Genomic DNA, 20,163 nt, shown 5'->3' with positions numbered 1-20,163 from the left:
CTGGGACTGAAGCAGCTGCGAGGTGCTGGGCCCCCTGGAGCCCTGATGTGGATTGCAGGCTTGGCAGTTTTAGGAGAAAGTACCTGAAGAGTGCCCACCACCAGCTGGCCCTGTACCCCACCCAGCTCCTCAGAGCTGTCACTGACTGCACAGCCTGAGCCTCAGTTTACTCATTCATAAAGTGGGTGATGGGAGGACTGTTCTGAAAGACGCAGGGCCATGGCTTGTACTGGGCTCCCTGCAAGACCATCACACGGAGGGATCCCTGCGCCTGCCCTCTTTTCACAAGGCTGTGCACTGGACTCAGGGAGTGACGTCCAGGAATTGAGGTGCTTGTGGCCTGGGCAGCAGCTGGCTGATCATGGGTGGGGGCTGTGGAAAACTCATGGGTCTGGTTTCCAATCAGGCCACAGCCTCCTCCTCTGTGACGTGGGCAGAGTCACACAGGCCTACTGTCCCGACAGCGCTTCTGGTGTGGCTGAGAAGTAGCCACCATACCATGATGTCTCAGAGTCCTGCTGCTGTGAGGACCATGGTTTCCTGGACAACCTGCTGACAGGCTTCTGCTGGGGAAGTGAGCACAGGGGGCGGGTGGGTGGGGGCCTGGTTCCCATCCAAGAGCAGAATCCCCCTCCTAGGAGGGGCTGGTGTGGGATCCGACCCTGCTCCCAGAGTTGGGGTCAGGCATCAGGGAGAGCTACATGGCTTGCCCCCTGTACCATGCAGGGATCCTAAGGGGGAGCTGTGGCTCCCTTCCATGGAGAGGAACTATAGGCCCCTGGCCTGCTGGGCACGTGCAACACAGCAGAATTTGGAGCCCACTGTGTATCTCCTGTGTCCTCTGGGCCACTCCCACCACTAGGCTGCTCTACCTGAGGCAGTGGTGTTCTCAGCTGGGCGCGGGGCCACGAGCCCCTGTCTGTGCTGGCGACAAGGCCAGAGAGCCCAGGAGAAGCCTTTGGACTCACCGTAGCACCCTGGCGCCTTCTTAGCTCCCAGTGAGCACATGGAGTGGAGGTCAAAGCAGGCGCTTCTCACTGAGGGCCCCAGATGGGTAGGCCTCTCCTGAACAGCCTAATCCTGGCCAGTAAGAGGGACTCACGGGCTGTCGAATGCACTCAGTTCTCTGAGGCCAGACTTGGGGGCCTGCTTGTTGCCCTGTGGTTCCCTGTGTCTGTTGAGGTCCACTGGGTGGTCCCACGTGTGGGGCACAGGAGAGGCAGGACTGTGCCTAGTGACCTAGGCACCCTGAGTTCTCAGGAACCCCAGGTCAGGGGCTTCCTCTGGGCCTCTCTGTTCCTGGCAAGAGTTTGTGGGGGATAAGCCCCCTCTTAGAGGCCATTAACTCTAAGTGGATCCATGAAATTTCATGCCATCTGAACACCATTGGGTGGCACAGTGCCAGGAGTCGGCACCAGCTCAAATGGGTCCCAGGAGGAAGTACAGAACTGTGGGCATGCAGGTCTAACACCAAGTCTAGGCCAGCTTTTAAGTCTGCTCCTAGCCATCTAGGATCCTGGAGCTGCAGAATTCCTGAACTGACACCCTGTGCTCCTGAGTTCTGGCTCACAGCTGGAAGCTGCTGCCAGCAACTTATCATCAGAATTCTGGGCTCCATAGACGGGAGGCTGAGAGCAGGGAACTCAGCTCCCAGCTTCCTGGGCTAGCCTGGCCCTGTGTGTAAACACAGAAGGGGCCCTCATTTGGGTTTGGCTGGGAACCTGCATATATGCACTGGTACCTTTTGGAAGCCCTGTGAATTCAGCAAGTCTGCCCAAGACCGGGCTGGGTTGCCCCAGGGTGAGTGGGTGACTAGTCCAGGCCTCTAGTGGGAGGCTCCATCAAAGGCCCAGCCCTCTGGGGCCCTGAACCTCAGAAAGGTGGATTGGTCATGAGGTCTCTGGAGGTGTGCAGGCAGGCACAACGAGGGGGCACGGGCAGAGGGCAGGCAGTACTCCTCGGCTCCGGGTGCCTCTGTGGGTCTTGGGGGCTGGTCTGCTGCCGGGCACTGGTTCCTCTTCTGGTCGTCCCTTTCTGTGGTGTGTGTACACATCTGTGTGTGTGTGCGTGTGTGCATGTTAGAGTTCCCCACCGGGCTGTGTCCATACTGGGTTCTCAGTCACACTGGGAAGGAGGGATGAGCACTAGACTAGGAGTCCTGACTGAGTAGTGACCTGGGCTGTTGGCACGAAGCTGTCCCTGGCCTCCAGGCCATTGGCCATTTGTGCATAATGATCCTCGGAGATTTGAAGCTTCCACTGGAGTGATACAAAAGGGATTGGGTGTGGCCTTGCTTCTGGTGGGTCATCCAGACAGACTTGCTTCATGACAAGGGGAGGTTCATGAAGGGGAGGGTTGCAAGAGGTGGTCCAGCAAGAGGAAAGGCCAGGTGGCAGAGTGTCATTGTGCCTGGCAGGGGCCTTACGTGCCCTGAGGGGCAGAGAGGTGGAAGGGCTGGGCATTAAGGAGGGCTTCAGGCACTGACCAAGGTGCTAGGGAGCCTGGTCCAGGGCCCTTGGGAGAGGCCTCTATCTGGGGTGGACTGTGGGCAGTGGGCAGGCAGCATGTAGGGAGACAGGCCGTGTGGCTGGGGTGCCCTTGCAGGGGTGGTGCAGTTATAGGGCAGCTGCTGTCTTGGTGACAGGGGCGAGGCCAGGTCTGCAGCTGGGAGTAGTCCTGTGGACTCCTTGGTGGCCCCTCTGCTCCAGGGAGCACAGTTCTGGGGCTGGCCTGGTCTGAGATACCTCGCCCCAGGATCTCCCTGCTTCAGGCGACTGGGCCCCATCCTGATGGGAGGAGCGAGAGGCTGGTGGAGGCAGGAACACCCCCTTCCCCGCTGGTGGGGTTCCCACTTCCCACGGAAGGAACTCGGTGAGAGCTGGGGGAGGCGGTGGGCCTGGGTCTGGCGGGAGAGCAGCCCTGCCATCTCTTCTTTCACAGAGGAAGTGCTGTCCCCAGGATGAACTGCGAACGCCAGAGTGGGCTTGGGGCCAAACCCAGGCTGCTGCCTGCAAGGGCGATCCCTGGCCCCTGAGAGTTTCTCGGTGGGAGTGGTGGGGTGCAGTGAGTTCCTCGCAGGGGGTACCGGCCCCGGCCCGGGCCCTGTTCCCAGCGGCAGCCGGTGGGGCCGGCGACCCTGGGCTGCGCACGCCCTGCAGGGGCCGCGGTGGTGGGGCGGGGTTGTCCAGCCCCTGGGGCCGCCCCGCGCCCCGCCCCGCGTGGGAGGGGCTCTGTAGCCTCGCCAGGGTGCCCGCGGGGCCCTGGGACCCCGCGTCCCAACCTGGCTCGGGCCGCCCCGATCCTGGGGACTGCCCTGCCTGCGCCCTCCCGCCCCGGCCTTTGCCGCGGAGGCATAAAGCCGGCGCAGCGCTGGTTGGAGCGCAAAGGAGCGGCCGGGTGAGTGTCGCCGCCTGGTGGACCTGGGTAGGGGCGGACCCCGGCGGGCGCCGGCTGCCAGGCAGGAGCCCGCGTGGCCCGGGCCTCAGGTTTTGCCAGGAGCGGGCGGGGAGGGCGCCGCCCTGGTGGCTGGAGGGGAACCGTCTCCGTCCCGAAGCCGGGCTGGCCGCGCTGCGGAGCCTCTGCGTTGTGCAGCCCTTTGCTTGCTGTGAGGAGCCCAAGCCTCGCCCCACCTGGCACCGGCCTCGGGGGCTGCAGCTGTGTGTCCTGAGCACTGAGGCTCCACTTCGCCAGCTGCACGTGGGAGGTGGGACGGGACCCGTGGTAGCTCAGGGACTGGGCTTTCGTGGGTGGGGTCCAGCCTGGCTCTTCTGCACTTCGGGCAGTTCCTGGCCCCATGGTCTCTCCCTGGTCACTGTCCCTTCACTAAGGGAGGTGCTGTGAACAACCACTCCGGTACAGCTGCTATGAAGGGGCTGTCCTGGGTCACCCTGGTCACGGTTTACACATGAAGGCTCCTGGGACTAAACCGGCCTGGATCTGGAGTTGGCATGGTCATCAAGTGAGGGGCTGGCTGTGACCACGCCCTCTGCAGCTGGGTCGTGGCCCCCACAGCCCCAGAGGCTGGTGAGCCCTCTTTCCAGGGTGGCTCAGCAGGGGTGAGAGCTGCAGACCCCTCCCGCCTCCAGTCAATGGACTCCTTAGGACGCTTGACCTGTTGGGCTTTAGGCTCTGTGGAGGTGCTGGGTAAGGGGGAGGAATATTCACCATGCTTTATGGCACTGCTGTCACCGTGGGTAAGAGGTGGTTCCCTCCGAGGTCCTGCAGTGTGGCTGGCTTTCCAGGTTGGTCATAGCTGTGTGCGGAGCGAGAGCCCCTGGGCTCCGAGTGGCTCAGCATCCTGCAGCGGCCTTGGGGCCTGGCTGCTCTGCACCTCCTGGTGCATTTGAAACCTCCCCGGGTCTGCATTCTGGGCAGAGGAGGCTGCGTGATTCACTGGGTGGGAGAGAGGAAGGACATGGGTGTGGAACCTGATGGCCAGGTCTCAGCAGCCCTACCCTCCGTGGGCCGCCGTGTCAGAGGGGCCTCCTCAGTCTTGACGGCGGTGGAGATGTTTGCGGGTCACTGCAGTCATGGAGACACGGGGCAGGAGGGCCTCTGTGAGCGGCCATCAGGGCAGACACTGGTGTGTGCGGTTGTTTTGGACTCTGGAAAGTCTGTGTGTCCTCCACATGCCTGGGGTGTGGGCCCACTGTCTGCCTGAAGACCACCTCCTCAGAGAGGTCCCATGAATCTCCCCTCCTGTGGTGACTTTCTGCGGTCCAGCCTTCCCTCTGCTGACGTCCCTCGCCTGGTGACTGTGGGTCTCCCACTGACCTCCACCTGGCCATGTTCCCTGAGGTGGGTCATGGCCGTTCACTCACCCCTGACTCCAGCCAGTGACCACGTGGGCCTGGAGCCCAGAGGTGCTCAATAGGTGAACACGGGAGTGGGACTTGGTGGGGGAGGCGGAGGTGCAGGCGCGGAGGTCACATGCAGGCTACTGGGAACAGGGCCCTGGCTTCGTCTTAAGTGTGCAGGGCTGTGTCTGGGCCTCTAGGTAGAGAGAACAGGGTGCCTGGAGAGGTGAGTCCTATGACCCTTTCTTGCCTTCTCACTGAGGGGCACTGAGCCAGGCTGAAAAGCCCAAATTTGGTTTTATAGGCCACAGGGAGCCATGGAAGGCATGTGAGCAGTGGTAGAGCCAGAGCCACCATCTATCTGCAGCCCTGGTCCAGGCTTTACTCTGTGGGCGGTGGCTTGCTGGGTGGGCTGGCAGAGGACATGGGCCCTTGATCCCCTATCTGGTGTGGACTGGAAGTGGCAAGCGTACTTACCAAACCCAGCTTGACCTGCCCTTGGCAGCACGGGCACATGGGTGCACGTCTTGATACCTGCCTTGGTGGGAGGGCTGGTCGGCTGAGTGCATGGACTTCTGATGACTCCAAGAGCGAGTTTCTGTGCACATCACGTTGTACAGATGAGGAAACAGAATTGGAGAGGACCTGTGGTTAGGCGGGCTCTCCCTGGGGAGAGCTGTTTGAAGCACATGGAAGAAATGGGTCCTGGTAGGGCCACAGGCCGGAGGCAGGAGGGGCTGCGCAGGAGCCACAGGAGTGCCAGGCCAGCGGGCAGGGAAGCTGACCCTGCAGCGGGGTGAGGGTGGGGTCAGCGGAGGCCCTGGACTCCAGCTGGAGCCATGTAGCCCTGTGAGGGGCGCACTGGTCCAAAGCCACCTTCTAACCCTGCACGGCAGGCTGGGAAATGGAGGCATGGGTGGAGTGGGGTCTCAGCCGAGCCAGCCCCAGGGCCTGGCTCTGTGGGAGTCTGGGGCACAGGAGGGCTGGGCAGGCTCCCATTAGTCCTGTCCCCTTCCTTTCCTGCCTCTGCCACGCTCAGCCGTGCACCTGGGATGGAGCTCAACACGAATGGAACGGGATGAATGGAGGAACGCTCCCTCCCCGGGGTCCTGAGGCCTGGGACAGGAGCAGGGGTGACTGGAGGGAGCAGAAGACGCCCCACCAGTGCTGACCTTGGGGAGGGCAGGGGGCAGGTGGGAGTGGGATGTCCTGGTCAGTGGTGGATGGTTGTCTCTACTAGGGGTCAGGTTCACCTGATGCCACTGGAGGCCAGGGAGGTGCAGGGTGGCCTGGCAGGGCCTGAGAGGCCACAGGTTTGAGACCCATGGTAACTGGGCCTCACCAGCTGCTTATCCCGATGCTCTGTGCTGGCCTAAGGATAGCCGGTGGGGCCCAGTGGCCTTGCCCGTGATTAAGCTGGGTGCCCATCTGCCTGCCTGCCCACAGGAGTGACAGTTGCTTCCCTGGTCTGGTGGAGGAGTGGTGTCTGGGCAGTGCTGGTGGCTGGTGACACTGAGGGTGGCCTTGGGGAGGGGTCCCCTTGGTTGGCAAGTCAGTGCTATGCCCCACTGAGCACTGCTAAAATACATGTGTGACTGTCCTTGCAGCCGGCAGGTCTCAAGGTCCTTGCAGGGAAGACAGGTGCCTGTCCCCGGGGAAACCCAGGCTGGCTCCCAGCAACTGTTCCCAGGTCACAGCGCAGGCATCCCATGACCAGCTGGCACCACTGTGGAGGTGGCTTCCTCACTGGCAGTGTCTCCATCTGTAGAGGAAGCCAGGGACCCAAGAGGGTGAGTGCACAGGGAATCGGGGTGGCAGGTCAGGCCCTGGTGGTGTGGCTCCAGGCATCAGGAGCATGCCCATCTGGCCCTCTGGCCAGCTCTTCCCTGACCACCTGCCCTACGGCGCACCTGCCAGTGGGGTTTCTGTGCAGGGGCTTCCTGCAGCCCCATGCCAGCCTTGGTCCCCGGGAGCACACCGATAACTTGGGAGCTGTCTGAAGGCAGAAGCCTCAGACCTGCCAATGAGTAGGGAGCGCTCTGTCCCAGGAGGTGTGCAAGCTGGGGTTGGGTGGTGTGGGCGACCTTTGAGACCTTCAGACCTTGAGCACTGAGATCCTGTGATGGATTCTGGACGTTTCCCCGATCTGGACCTCTGTCCAGAACGTCGGGTCATTTTTCCCTCCACAAATAAGCGGGAGCCCTCTTGGTGCCAGGGCCTGTGTGGGCGGTGAGAGGTGGGGTGGAACTAAGGACCTCTCTGCCCCTCCTGTTAGGCCGTCTCCTGGGACTGGGACATAGTGCTCTAAAAGGCCTGAGGCCAAGGGAGAGGGCACAGCAGGGGGAGGGGGCAGAGCCTGATCAGTGAGGGCGCCATGCTGCAGGATGCAGGGCCTGGGCCCTTCCTGGGGGTGGGTGGGGGCTGGCCTGCTTGGGTCTCCCCTCCTGGCCCCCAGCCGCGGGCAGACTTGGGCTCGCTCTGGGAGGGTTCCAGGAACGGCTCCTGCCACGATATAAATAGACTTCTCCGAAAGGCTTGGTGCTATGCCAGCTGAGCAGGTGCCCCCCCAGGCCTGGCCAGAGGCCCCCAGGCAAGGGGTGGGGCACAAGGTGGGGACAGCATGCCCGCCATATCTGCAGCCCTAGCAGCACGGTGGACACTGTGGTCACAGCCCTGAGAACTCACTGGACCTGTCTTTCACTAAGAGAGCCCTTGTCCAGTGAGGAAACGAGGGGCAGGCAGCGTGCCCTGTGTTCTCTCAGAGGGCTGGGGCCAGAGGAGCAAGGCCTGGAGCCAGCTCTGGTCCTTCTGCCTCCTGGCTGGGTCACTTGGGCAAGTCTGCTGTTTGGTTGATACAGTGTGGCCAGTGTTGGTACCTGCAGGTGAGGGCAGTGGCTGGCATAGTGTCCCACAGAAAATGGTCAAGGTAGGAGATGGGGGGCAGTGAGTGCCCAGGGCTGACCTGTCCCTGCCTTGGGGCCTCCCCAAGAGATGCTGTGGCAGTGGAGAGCTGAGAGCCAGCTGTGGGAGTCAGAAGCCAAGGCCTGCCTCTGTGCTTAGTGAACCCAGGAGGCCGGGAGCCCTTGCCAGGAGTGCTCAGCCCAGGGACTCCTGAGCTGGTGGGCAGTGCTGCCTGGCTGGGTGGGGGCCGTCCAGCTTGGACACAGCCACCCACCCACTGACTGCTCACCCAGATGGGGGTGGCAGGAGCCTGAGTTGCAGGCCCGGCTGATGGGATGCTCTCTGGGCGGAGGGTGCTGGGCGGAGCGCCTGGGGAATGGTGTCCACTGGGCCCTGGTCAGCCTTCCCTGCCCAGCCCCTCCTCCTTGCGCTGACTGTTGATTGCAGGGGCCAGGCTGTCTGTCTGGGAGCCAGGCTGGGAGCAGGGTTCCCAGCAAGGCAAGGCCTCTGGGGACCTGCGTGCTGGGGGCTACACACGCCCTGTTCCACATCCATCTGAGGGCCTCTGGGGGCCAGGGCAGGCATGGTGTTGACCATGATGCTAGGCTCCACTCTGGGGCCCAGAGTCTTGGAGCACATGAGTTCTTGGCTGCGGTGCTCTTGGAGGCAAAGCCAGGACCCTGTTGCGGGGAGCCGGCGGGGAACCCAGGGTAGGGTTTTGGGGGGCATCTGCACAGAACCTGGAGATGGGTGGGGCACGGAGACAGCTCCCTGCTGAATCTTGCCTGCCTGGTGTGACCCTGAGACGCTCCCAGGATCTGTGCCACAGGTTCCTTAGCCATAAGCTGGGGTGCTGGTGGTGAGTGGCCAGCCCGCAGGGAGCGGTAGTGCGCGGCACACGGTGGGTGCTATGGATGAGTAGTCTCTGGGTGTACACCTGGAGGGCAGGGCAGGGACCTGCGAGGTTGGGAGGCCGTGGGCCTGGCCAGTTTCTCCGGTCCCTCCAGAAGGGGACCCTGTGCAGCCCTCCTCTGCTGGGAATCCTTGCTGGCTGATGGGGCCACCGGAGCCCGAGGTTCCAGCGAGGCGCTGGCGCCACACCTAGGCTTCCGCTTCCCGCGCCGGCTGGCCCTTTGTCCTCCGCGGGCGGGGGCCGCAGCTATCTTTAGGCGGCAGGTGCGCAGAGGCGGGAGCCGGGTCGCCGGCGGGTCACCGCCCCCCACGTGACCCGGGCGCTATAAATAGCGGGCGGCAGCCGGGCCTCCGCCCGAGCCGGCGCCACTGCAGGAGGGCGCCCGCGCGGGTCTGGGCGCCGCTCCGCGGCCCTGCGCATGGAGGCGGCGGCTCGCCAGCGGGCGCGGGTGAGCGGTGGGGCGGGCGGCGGGACCCCGGCCCTCCGAGACCCCAGTCCCGCCCAGAGAACCAGGCGATCGCGGCTCCGCAGGCGGAAAAGCTCCTGGACTTGCCCTCGCCCATGACCCCCTGGGCCTCCTGGGCACCCTGGCCTGCTCAGCCTTGTCCAGGATGAGGCCCCACGTCTCTCGGGCCCACCCTCAGTATCACACAGGTCCCATGTGTGCAGGGACCCCTGAAGCCTGATAGATTCAAACTCAGTAAGGCTGTTCTACCTGAGTGAAGTGGTTGCTTCCTGAACCTCAGGCTTCTCTTCCCTGTGCTGGGCTTTAGTGCTTTGCGTCCTAGACTTGAGGCTGAGAAAACCCAATTAGCTGGGCACCTAGACTACCCAGGCCCCAGGAATGTCCTTCCATCTCTCCCTGGCCTCTTTCCTCATCTGGCAAACAAGGACAAAGATGGGCCTCCTGTAGAGTGTCTTGGAAAGATAGCAGTTCTGGAAGCGTAGCAGAGGGCTCAGGGGCGCTGAGCAGGTCCCAGGAAAGAGAGGACCAGAGGGAAGGAGGGCTTGTGCTCAGCAGGGCTCCTGGGCCTGGGTGGAGGCAGGGTGGGTGTGGTGGCTGGGCCAGCAGAGAGGCTCTGGTGGAGGCTGGTGCACAGCCACTTGGCACAGAGGTGGTCCGTGCCTTAGCAGAGGGCAACTGAGGCTCGGCCATGGGTGTGCTTCCTGCCGGTCCCCGGGGGGGTCCTGCCTCTGCCAGATCTGGAGTTACTGGCACTGGCGGGTGGTAGGTGGGCTGTGGCTGCCCACATGGGGCCGCAGGCCTTGGGTCAGTCCTGCTGGGGGCTGCAGGGTTCTGATGGCCAGTTGCCCCTTCCTTCAGGTCCCCTGAGCCTTTGCTCTCACACATGACCAGAGGATGTGGCTGGGGTGTGTCCCCCAGGCAGGACTGGGCCAGGTGGTTGCCCGGGCAGGGAACTGCACCTCACTGCCCTGCTCTATCTGTGTGTGGGGCCGAGTGACTTGTGTGGCAAGAAACCAGTCCAGTCTGGTCCAACCTGGACCTGGACCAGTGACCCCATCCTAGCCTGGACTCTGACCCCCGGCCCCTGGCCCAGCCCAGCCCAGTGCAACCCCTGATCCTGTAGACCTGGGACACTGAACCCTGCAGTGCTGGGCAGCTCATGCCTTCCGCCCAGAGACCCCAGCCCTGAGTGCCTGAGGGGTCTGGGCTGCGGAGCAGGCCAGGGGCTGCTGTTCAGGGTCTCCGGTACTCAGCCGCTGAGGGTGCTCCAGGCCTGCCCCGGGGAGAGGCCCTGGACTCTGTGGCCTCTTTGGCCTTTCCCCTCCTTTCCTGTTGCCAACAGGAGTGTGACTCGGCACACACGTGTCCCAGGGGCCCCGTTTGTGTGAGGTTGCAACAGCGCGTCCCTCGCTTGGCTTAGGATGGATGCTTGCTCTGAGGGTGCACGCTGGCACTGCCTGAACCAGGACGGGTTCCTTCTTGCTGCCTTGCCCGCTTCTGGGGTTGCTTCTCCCACAGTTTTGATCCTCCTGGGGCCCAGGTGAGGGGCAGGGTGAGAGTCCCAGCTCCTGCCTTGAGCCTGGGAGTGTGGGACCCCTGCGCCCGGGCGTGGAGGGGCGAGGAGTCTGCACCCCTCCCGTGCAGCCAGAGTTCCGGACAGTAAGGCTGTGCCCACAGCCTGGGCAGACGTGGCAGAGTGACGCTTCTGAGTCCAGGTCCCAGGCTGGACTCGTGCTGCACTCAGCCTGAGGCTCCGGGGGCCCAGTCTGCCGGGTGGGCTGGGGAAGAGGTGCTGGGTGGGGGCAGAGGTAAGAGGCAGGTTGTGTGGCCGGAGGACTCTGCCCGCCGAGGGGCCTGTGAGGGCCCTTTTCTTGGGCGAGGCAGAGGCCATGGGTAGGTAAGCATGGTGGGGCGGATGTGGCTGGAGGGTTCTGCTAACCACAGGTCACAGCCAGAGGCTCTGTGCAGGACCTTGTTTGGCTCCTCACTGTGAGATGGGGCAGCTGAGGCTGAGAGGCCATTGACAGGCCTGGGGGGTGGGAGGGAGCTAGGTGCCCCTGGGGACCTCTAGCCTAGGCGTCTGGAGCTGTTAGACCCTGAGCGTTGTGCTGGCTTCGTGTCCCCCAGCAGTACCCTTCCCCACAGTGTGACCCCACACCTGGCCACCTGGGCTGTCACCAGTGTGGTATGGGCCTGGCCACTGGCCCTTTGGCCTGGGGTCTGGCCTGCTCTCAGAGTGCCTGCAGCAGAGCTTGTTTACCCGCTGTGCCTGGCTGGCCCTAAGACCGCCCGGGGTGGAGACGGCAGGAATCCTGAGGGGCGACCGAGGTAGCTCATGGCCTTGATGGCCTACCCCCGCCACTGAACCCCGCACACCCACTGTGTCCTGCCATCGTCCCCTCTGGAACCATCTGGGCTGCAGCATTCACCAGTGGCCGGCAATCCCGGGAGGAGACCACAGCTGCTCTGGGGTGGGGCGTGGTCTCTGTTGCACAGGTGGACCTGTGACCCACCCAGTGTGCTTCTGGGCCTTTTCTGCTTTCCTCCCTCCCCATGTTCTCCACCCTGTCCTGGCGTGTGGTTGCACTGTCACCCCAGGGCCCTGGCAGGAGCTATCCTTTCCCGTGTCCTCACACAGGGAAACCGAGGCCTGAGGAGAACTCTCATCCTTCCTCTCCTCCCCAGACCTTCCCTGCAGGGGCCTAGCCTGTGCTGATGGAGAGGCCCTCGGGAGTCAGCTCTGTGTCCTGCCGTGCCCAGAGTCACCACCAGGCCTGCCGCTGAGGAGCCCCTGCTCTGGCCCCCACCGCTGCCCCTGCCTTCCCATGGCCTGTGCTGCCAGGCCTGGGGCCATTGCTGCCGCCTGAGCCCCCTGCCTGCCTCCAGGATTCGCTGTGCCCCAATGGGGTAACGTGACAGAGGCCCCGCACACCAGGAGCTGCCACCCCCACCCCGGGGCTGCTGGAGCTGGTTCAGTCCAAGTTCATTGACCTTTGGTCCTTGGGAGTTTGGGGCCACCTTTGAGCGAGGGGGCTCTTCACCACCCACGGATGCAGAGCGTCCCCAGCGTCGGCACAGTGCCGGACGCTGCCCGCAGCCGGACTCACCGGGGGTTTCGACAGCGTGCCGAGTGTTTGGTGGTGGTGGTGATTTTTGCCCCCTTATGATCCGGCTCTGAGACTCAGGGGTGTGGAGTTGCCTGTTTACTTTGGGGGTGTTTGGTTCCTCTTATTTTTTAAGGACTGGGCTTTCTCTTTTTTAATTATCCACGTACTGGGAGCTTCCTTCCTCCTGGAGTGTTTGCACAATATTTGTGCTGGACGTGGGGTTTTTAAGAAATCCTTTATTTCTCTCAGACAAGTACAGGGATCTCATCCTGCCTTGCATTGGGGGCTGGTGGGGCTTCTCTGGTGGGCGTCCTGGCCCTCTGTCCCTCCTGGGGAGGAGGCATGGCGCGCATGAACCGGCCCGCCCCTGTGGAGGTGAGCTACAGGAACATGCGCTTCCTCATCACGCACAACCCCACCAACGCCACCCTCAGCACCTTCATCCAGGTGAGTGGGCCGGGGTGGGTGGTGGGCAGGTGTTAGGGAGCCTGGCCAGCTGCGCCCAGAGGTGTGGACAGGCCAGAGCTGGAGGATGGACTGTGGCCGTCAGCACCGTTATGGGACCTGGAGGGGTTTATAAGGGTGTTCTGGGCTTGGGTGTGAGGCGTTGGGCCAGCTGGGTTCCCGGGGGGACACAGGGTGGGTTAGGGTAAGGGCTCTGAGCAAGGGACATCACCTCATCTAGAGCTGAGCTGGCCATGGGAGGAAGGGACCACTGCACCCTGGAGTGAGACGGGCAGAGGTGCCCACTGCCCAACCCTAGTGTTTGTGCTTAGGTGTGTCCGTGGGCCCTGTCCTGGGAACTGATTCCGGAGCCGTCAGCATAGCCTCCTGGAGGAGCCTGGCCTCTGCAGGACTCCCTGCTGCGTGCAGACCCAGGGCCTTTCCTACAGGAACATACAGGGCTGTTTATGAAGCCTGTCACTGTGCAAGGCTTTCTGCATACCTCGGTCTCAGTCCTTCCCTTTGTGACATGAGAGGAGCTCTGATAGGCTTGTCATAATCAAATAGGGATATGGGTGCGAGAGAGCATTAGAAATTAGAGGGAGGCCGTGGATACCCTGCCTTCAGGGACACTGGGCTCGGACCCTGAGCAAGGTGCCCTGTAGAGGATGGCTGCCCCTCTCACAGCTGAGACCCTGAGATCATGGCAGGGTCTGGGGAAGAACTGGTAAGTGCTACACTGAGAGTTACTAGGGTGAGGGCTCAGTATGTGAGCAGGACAAGGGCTCAGCATGTGAGCAGGTTGAAGGCTCAGTGTGTGAGCAGGACCAGGGCTCAGCATGTGAGCAGGTTGAAGGCTCAGTGTGTCATGTCAGTGGGACCAGGGCTCAGAATATGGGCAGGATGAGGACTCAGTGTGTGAGTGGGACCAGGGCTTAGCATATGGGCAGGATGAAGACTCAGTGTGTGAGTGGGACCAGGGCTCAATGTGTGAGTGGGACCAGGGCTCAATGTGTGAGCAGGACGAGGACTGTGTGTGTGAGTGGGACCAGGGCTCAGTGAGTGGGACCAGGGCTCAATGTGTGAGCAGGACGAGGACTGAGTGTGTGAGTGGGACCAGGGCTCAGTGAGTGGGACCAGGGCCCAGTGCGTGAGCAGGATGAGGGCTGAGTGTATGGGCGGGACCAGGGCTTAGTGTGTGAGCAGGTTGAAGACCCCATGTGTGGCCAGAAGCACAGCTATGTGTGATCATGGTCACAGTGTGATCAGGGCACAGTGTGAGACCAGGATAATGGTTTGGAGGGTGATCAGGTGAGCTGGGTAGTGGCTTCCTTCACTGAAGTTGTACCTGTGGCCTTTGAGGCCAGCATCCTCTTCTACTTCTTGTGTTCTCAGAATAGTTGGGTCCAGGACTTGCTGTGTCTGGTGTCCCCATCGCATGACCAGCAAAGTCCAGTGATTCCTTACCACTCCCAAAATATCTTCTGGGAGCAGGTGGGGAGGGTGTTGGCCTTGCGTGTGGCCCTGGATATAAATACCCATGCCTGGCTCTGAGCTGCCGTGGCCTCTTCGCCGGCTGTGCGGTCTTCCCCGCTGGTGTGCAGGGCCTGGCTCCCCTCCTGCCTGCTCTCAGGCGCCTGGTGCTGAAGCCGGCCTCTCCCTGCACTGGACCTGTCCCTGCAGCCCAGGCTGGAGGGCTGCTCACATGTGGGCTGGAGGTCCTGCTCTGCTAGGGGAAACCAGCAGGTCTGCCTGGGATGTGGGGCCTTGCTGGTGAGATCAGGGGTCCTGAGCTCCAGAGGGGACGCTAATGTTCAGGGGCTGTGGTGCAGCTGCTGGGCATGGGTCACAGTGAGTGTGGATGGGAATGCCTTCCCTCCCCAGGGAGCCAAGGGACCCGTGACTGGAAGCATCAGGAAAGGCCACCTTCCAGTCACTGAACCTCAGAGTCCACCCCCTGTCCACCTCCTGTCTTGCTGGGGGACCCAGCCCCACTCTGGGTCTAAGGGAACACAGCCCTGCAAGGGGACCCCAGGGAGTGCAGTGCTGCCCTGGTCAAGGGGTCCTGGGTCCTGAGCCCCGCAGCCCCTGCCCATCTCCTCCTCCCGCCAGGACCTGAAGAAGTACGGGGCCACCACTGTGGTGCGTGTGTGCGAGGTGACCTATGACAAGGCCACACTGGAGAAGGATGGCATCACTGTGATGGTGAGGACCGTGTGGTGCTGGGGCATGGGGCTGCCATGGGGCAGGGCCGGTGGTGGCTTTGGTGTCCTCAGTAAGGGCTGGCACGCGGCCTCTAGGGAGCTCCCCGGGTTGTTTATGCCTCAGCCACAGGCATGCGGGCACCTGGAGGGAGGCCAGGCTGTTGGGACACGTGCCCTTGAGGAGGGGGGCTGGCGGGTCCCAGCAGCCCCACACGTTGCAGCCCCTGCAGCCCCTGCTGCCCGAGAGGCGTGCGGATCCCTGGTCACATGATCAGGTTGCTCCTGCCTGCAAAAGCGCTGCCAGGGGCTGACCTGAGCCCAGCGGCCTGTCTGGGAGGATGGGGCCTCAGCCCTGAGGGGAGACAAGGCCCCGCAGGCTCCTGCCCAGGCTCCCCAGCAGCTGGGCTCCTCTGCCGGGGCCTGTCCCGGGGCCTCGTCTCGGCTGCCCACTACCTGGTGCTGGGCCCTGGAGGGACCTCTGCAGAGACAGCGCTCGGGCTGTTTCCTGGCTTCTGAAGCCCTGGAGATCCAGCTAGCTGGAGGCTCTGGCCACCCTGCTGCCATGGGCCTGTGGGTGGCCTGCAGGGCCGTGTCCCGGAGCCAGTCCTGGCGGTCACCCCAGCCTGGTGGACAGCAGCTCCCGGGAGCAGGGCCTCCCCTCCTGGTGCAGGCCTGCCCCGTGCCACAGCCTCCTGTCCTCAGCCAGCCTTCCCGGGGTCTCTCCCTCACGAGAGCACCAACATTGACAGGCGTGGCTGTGCGTGGGGCCTGCCACTTGGAGATCCGAGTGGCGGGAAGTCGCACTGTGGGTCAGACGGGTGTGGACTGAAGTCCGCTGCTGCCCTGCCTCACCACGGGACCCTGCAGCGTCCTTTCTGTGCACAAGGTGGCTGAGCACCAGCCCCTAGCACAGGGTGCCGGCCCTGCCCCCAGCAGGAGGGGATCTGGGTCAGACTTCGACAGCCACTGCTCTGGGGGCCTCCGGGAGTTGCCCTGCCTGGCTGTGGTGGTGGGCGAGATGGCCCTGAGGGCCACCTTCCAGCAGCCCCAGTGAGCCCATGTGGCTTCACCCTGGCACCAGTGGGGGCCGGCCCTTGGCCTGGGCACCTCACCTGGGCGCTCACCTCAATGTCCATGCCCCAGCTCACCGTAGGGCGCCGGGCTCTGGCTTCAGCCCAGGGTGCTGGGGATGGCGGGAAGCAGCCCTGGTCTTCCTCAGCAGAGGGAACTCCGGGAGTGGCACCAGAAATGGGCCTCCGGCCAGCCTTCTCTCCCTTCCATCCACCTGTTGCCCTGGGGCTGGGGGTGGGCAGGCATGCGGCTGCACACTCCTGTGCTGCTGCAGGGGACGGAACTCCTTGGCCTGTAACCCTGGGCCTCTTGGGTTGCCACTGGAACACAGGTTGCCCCAGGACCATGGGGCACAGGGCCATGGGGCTCCCAGGAGGGTGTACTCAGGGGTGTGGGGGCCCAGGGCAGCTTCCTGGAGGAGGGGTCAGTGCATGGTAGGTTCTTGCGGCCCTGATGGGTCCCTCCATGTGCCTCACGAGCTGCCATCCTTCTCCCTGTCCCCCCCTTGGCAGGCAGCCTGAGCCCCGGGCCGCCTGGCCACCCGCTCCAGGCCTGTCCTCATGGCTGTCTCCCTTGTCTGCAGGACTGGCCTTTTGACGATGGGGCGCCCCCGCCTGGCAAGGTGGTGGAGGACTGGCTCAGCCTGCTGAAGGCCAAGTTCCTTGGTGACCCAGGCAGCTGTGTGGCCGTGCACTGTGTAGCGGGCCTGGGACGGTGAGCAGCGGGCAGGGCTCACGGCACCAGGGGTGCTCTGAGTCTCAGCCTGAGCTTGAAATCTTACAGTCTGACTGTCGGACTTTCCGATATGGGCCACGACCATGTGACCTTCCCAGAGGGTGGATGCCCCAATTCCTCTTACAGCCTGGCAGGGAGGAAGTCCTTCTCAGAGTCTGACCTGACTCCCTCCTGCTGTGGTCGAAACTGTCCCTGCACCTGTGCAGGGAGAAGAGCTGCCACCTCACCCCTCCCTAGTTACGAAGACATCTCCTCTTAACGGGGCTGTAGGACTCTTCTTGAAGGAGGTATAGCAGCCTGGATTGGATTGAAATGACGCAGGCACAGGGCTCAGAGGCCGGACCCCGATTGGGGTAGAGAACCAGTGTGCCAAGCTTGTAGCCCAGGTCGGATCTGAGCTCGGCACTTCACTTGTGCTTTCTAGCTTGACCTCTGCCCACATGCTTTACATGCCTGAGGCACAGAGAGTTCGTCTGAATTACCTGAGGTTGCACAGTAGATGGGAGGGGCCTGGATTTGGACCCAGGCGCTTCAGCTGTTCTGAGTCTATGCCCTCCATGGGAGCTTAGGGTACCCCTCTCGGTCCCCCATGCCCTATCTCCAGCAGGCAGCCTGTCGGGGAGGCCGGGGTGCAGAGGCTCAGATAACCCCAGCCCTCTGTCTGCCCGCAGGGCTCCCGTTCTGGTGGCGCTGGCCCTCATTGAGAGCGGAATGAAATATGAAGATGCCATCCAGTTCATCCGGCAGTGAGTGGCCTGCTGTGGGGACGTGGTGGCAGCACTGGGATCCTGGCTGCCCCGGGCGAGGGCTGGCCTGTGGCGCGAACTCTCCCCCCCTGGGGTTCGCTGATGGGATCCCTTGGCCTTAGGCCACATGGGCCGGCATGGGCCATGTGGGTCCCCCTGAGCTGGCTCTGGACAGTCGGGGGCCAGGCCCTGCAGCAGTGACCTGTGTGTCTGCTCTATTCCCCGCCTGCCACAGTGGAGGGACACAGCTGGGGCTGTAGTGCAGTGCCCACCTCCTGTGCTGGCAGACACGTCTCCTTGTGCCCCAGCACCCCTCACTGTTCGGAGATGGACCCCAGGAAGTGGGTCCTGCCTCAGTGGGAAACAGCCCAGGCCTCCCGCAGTGCCCACTTACCCCAGGGACACCGGCACATGCTGGTGTCTGAGCTGCCCTGGGACCTGGCCCATGGTCCTGGCCACCCCTGTCCTCCCAGGGTCCAGCTGCCCCCAACCTGTTGTCCTTTGCTTGGCCCCTCTCTGCCCTCCTTGGAGGTTTACAAGCCAGCTGCTTGTGGCTTGGTGGCTTCCCCTGGAGGGCTGCCCGCTCAGCCAGGCAGGGGTGCGGTGTTCAACGTGCACACACTCTTGGTGGGGTGCTCTCAGCTGCCCCGTGCCTGCCGTCAGAGCACGGCCACCTCTTCCCAGGCAGCTGCTTACCACCGTCACCACCCCTTGGGTGCACGCAAGTGCCTGGGCCTGCAGGGGTCCTTAGGGGGCTGGACACAGGCCCCCTGCACACACCCATGCACAAGGGCACGTGCTCAGGCACTCAGTGGGCACACTGCATGGGCACTCACGTACACACGCACTGGTGTTCTCGCCCTGTGCACTAGTGCCCCCAGGGCCTGGCTGCCAGGGCCAGAGCCAGCCTTGCCGAGCCCTCCTTGCCCACGCCTGCTGAGCCCAGCTGCATGGTGCAGGACAGGAGGGCTCTGCTGCCATGGGGACCACACCAACCCACTGACCTGTGGGCCCAGGCTCCCTAGGGTGCAGGCAGGTGGCCAGGCAGACCCGATGACCTTTCTGTCCCTTCTCCCAGGAAGCGCCGTGGGGCCATCAACAGCAAGCAGCTCACCTACCTGGAGAAGTACAGGCCTAAACAGAGGCTGCGCTTCAAAGACCCCCACACACCCAAGACCAGATGCTGCGTCATGTAGCTCAGGACTTCACCAGGCTGGGGCTCCTGTCCTGACAGCCTCTGCCCGCCTTTCTCCCTGTGCCTCTGCCTGCCTGTGTCCAGGGAGTCCGATGGCCCCATGGCCCTCGCTTTCCCCCGTCTCAGTGTCTGCCCCGTGCCCTCTCCCGTGCCCTGGGGCTGCCACTCTGAGGCCCCCGTCCCTGGACCTCCCTCCAGCACCTCCCCACCACCCCTGCCTCAGCTCCCCTCCGCCCTGCCTTTTGTGGGGCTGGTGAACTTTTGAAGCACTGGCCTGGCCTCTGCGGCGGCACTCACCTGTGCTCAGCACTTAAGTTATTGGATTCCGGGGTGGTCGGTGCTCTGGACACTCAAAGGCAATAAAGAGCGAGTCGCAGCTGTGTGTGGAGTGAGCCTGGGACCAGGTGGGGGTGGGCGGAGGCCGAGGGGTCCTGGGAAGCCGTGTCCCACGGTGCCCCTGCTGGTCGTGCTGGGCCTTGCACCCTGGCTTGGGCCTGCTGCCCTCAGTTACCAGGGAGCAGAGGCTGGGGGCGCTGCCTGGGTATGCTTCTGGGGTGGGGCACCAGTGTTTCCTTCTGAAGAACTTGGTGGCGTTCGCTTGGCAGTTCTTTAGGCCCCATGCCCCGTGGGGCAGCCTCGCTGTCCCACCCCAGCCAGGTGTCTGTGGCTAAGCCCAGGCCCAGAGAAGGGAGCCCAGCAGAGGGTGCCGGGGGCACTGGCACTGTGGCTGCCCCGGGGCGGGTGGAGGGAGGCTCCATGCCCAGCTGGGGGAGGCGAGGGGGCCAGCGAGGTGGGCGGGGCCTGCCGCCTGGGCCTCCGGTGGTGCTCGGTGGTGCTCCTGCCTTCTGCACGGAGGCTCCCGAGCTGGGGGCTGGCCTTCCCCGGGCTGGGGAGGCGAGTAGGGAAGACACCGCCGTGATGCTGCCCAGGGCCTTTGCCGATCCCAGGTCACCCCATCTGCATCTGCTGCCCTCCCTGCCTGGCCTTTCCCTCCTCAGGGTCCCTGCCTGACCTGCCCTCCTCCTGCCCCGTACCCACTCTGGGATAGGTCTCCCAGAAATCTGTCCCCAGGAGGGCCAGCGTGTGCCTAGGTGGCGCAGAGCGGTGCTCATTGCCGTGTGGGTGCCCTATACTCAGAGTAGAGCCCAGGTGTCCTGGCAGGGCCCGCACCTCTTCTGGGCCTGGCAGGAGGTTCCAGGGGCTGCAGGCCCCACTCCTTCATCCTCTGGCGGCTCTGCCGCTTGGCATTGAACTGCTCTCACCATGGGTGCCATGATGCAGCACCTACTGTATGCCAAGTTCTGAAGGCCTGCTTGTCCCCCGCAACCTGGCAGTGCCCACCCTTTTCCAGAGGAGGGACACATTCAGAGCCCCAGGGACCCGTCTAGTTCCTGTTGGCTCCAGAAGCCCACTCAGTCCAGGCCCGCCCAACCCCACCGTCTCCCTAAGCAGGATTTCCCAGAAGGCCAGGTGTGCCCTGGGGAGCTGCAGGGCAGCCGAGCAGGCAGCCAGCAGGCCCACCCCCGAGGGACACTGCTGACTTGCTGAGGGGCCTGCTGCTCCCGCAACCCACCAGGCTGCAGCC

General features: G+C 63.6%; 1 protein-coding gene across 3 annotated transcripts; it reads left to right on the top strand.

Annotated features, from left to right (window-relative positions):
- Positions 1-3,248: 3,248 nt before the first annotated feature.
- Ptp4a3 (protein tyrosine phosphatase 4A3) lies at positions 3,249-18,954 on the top strand. 3 transcript variants are annotated; one of them, XM_047566888.1, is made up of 6 exons: positions 3,249-3,396; positions 11,762-12,630; positions 14,740-14,832; positions 16,486-16,616; positions 17,309-17,383; positions 18,462-18,954. In XM_047566888.1, exons 2-6 carry the CDS (start codon positions 12,526-12,528, stop codon positions 18,577-18,579), a joined length of 522 nt encoding a protein of 173 aa, XP_047422844.1. In that variant the 5' UTR covers positions 3,249-3,396; positions 11,762-12,525; the 3' UTR covers positions 18,580-18,954. The 3 variants fall into 3 exon arrangements, with proteins under 3 accessions (XP_047422844.1, XP_047422850.1, XP_047422838.1); XM_047566894.1 differs by lacking the exon at positions 3,249-3,396 and adding an exon at positions 6,431-6,586; XM_047566882.1 differs by lacking the exon at positions 3,249-3,396 and adding an exon at positions 8,945-9,058.
- Positions 18,955-20,163: the final 1,209 nt, after the last annotated feature.

The sequence above is a fragment of the Sciurus carolinensis genome, chromosome 1, assembly GCF_902686445.1.
Source record: "Sciurus carolinensis chromosome 1, mSciCar1.2, whole genome shotgun sequence".
Classification (NCBI taxonomy): domain Eukaryota; kingdom Metazoa; phylum Chordata; class Mammalia; order Rodentia; family Sciuridae; genus Sciurus; species Sciurus carolinensis.
The sequence above is the reverse complement of the archived record's forward strand: the minus strand, read 5'-3'. Positions and strand labels throughout refer to the sequence as shown.